The 988-nt window shown below is 67.6% G+C and overlaps 1 protein-coding gene across 1 annotated transcript in view; it reads right to left on the reverse strand.

Annotated features, from left to right (window-relative positions):
• The window catches only part of PC (pyruvate carboxylase), a 22,377-nt gene extending 21,559 nt beyond the window's left edge, over positions 1 to 818 (reverse strand). The window contains 2 exon segments of the mRNA XM_010571180.1: positions 18 to 135; positions 633 to 818. Coding sequence (XP_010569482.1) covers positions 18 to 135; positions 633 to 818 — 304 coding nt within the window.
• Between the last annotated feature and the right edge of the window lie 170 nt (positions 819 to 988).

The raw sequence follows: 988 nt of genomic DNA on the forward strand, positions 1-988 counted from the left end.
AAGCCTCCCCGCCGTACCCAGGATCTGGACCTCAATGTGCCGTGGGCGCTCGATGAATTTTTCCACGAAAAGGGCCCCGTTGCCGAAGGCGGCCAAAGCCTCCGAGGAGGCGCGGGAGAAGCTCTCTTCCAGCTCCTGCGCACACCCGGATGCCTGAGTCCCCCCAAACGCCTGGGTCCCCCCCAAACATGTGGGTCCCCCCACCCACTGGGGTCCCCTGGGCAAGTCTGAGTCCCCCCTGGATGCCTGGGTCCCCCCACCCACTTGGGTCCCCAGGCTGGGGGGTATCCTGGGGGAATTGGGGGTCCCGGATGCCTGTGTCCCATGGCAGAGGCGGGGGTTCTGGGATGGGGGTCCTGGGGAATTGGGGGTCCCAGGTGCTGGGGTCCTGTGGCAAAGGTGGGGGTCCCGGAGTGGGGGTCCTGGGGAATTGGGGGTCTCAGACGCCTGGGTCCCATGGCAGAGGCGGGGGTCCCGGGGTGGGAGTCTCAGGGAAAGGGTGGTCTGGGATGCCAGGGTCCCATGGTAAGGAGGGTCGTGGGGTGCAGTCGTGGGGAATTGGGGGTCCTGGATGCCTGGGTCCGATGATGCAGAGGGGTCCCATGGGGCCCGGCCACCGGGGTGCCCCATACCTGGGGGGAGCGGACCACCCGCATTCCGCGGCCGCCGCCGCCATAAGCCGCCTTGAAGATGACGGGGAAACCGACCCGGTGGGCGAAATCCTGCGCCTCCGACAGTGCCGATACCGGCGCCGGCGTCCCCGGCACCACCGGTACTCCTGGGGAGGGGGGGGCTGTCAGTGCTGGCGTTGGGGACATCCCGATTCCCCCACCCTCCCCGCCTCAGGAACCCCAAGCCCACTTAACCCCATCACCCTCCCCTGGCACCCATAGCCCCCCATAACCCCCCCAGTGACCCTATAACCCCCTATAGCCCCCCATAACCCAATAACCCTCCCCATAGCCCCCCCCTTAACCCCCCAATAGCT

This window comes from Haliaeetus leucocephalus, unplaced genomic scaffold (genome assembly GCF_000737465.1).
Source record: "Haliaeetus leucocephalus isolate CR32 unplaced genomic scaffold, Haliaeetus_leucocephalus-4.0 Scaffold309, whole genome shotgun sequence".
Classification (NCBI taxonomy): Eukaryota; Metazoa; Chordata; class Aves; order Accipitriformes; family Accipitridae; genus Haliaeetus; species Haliaeetus leucocephalus.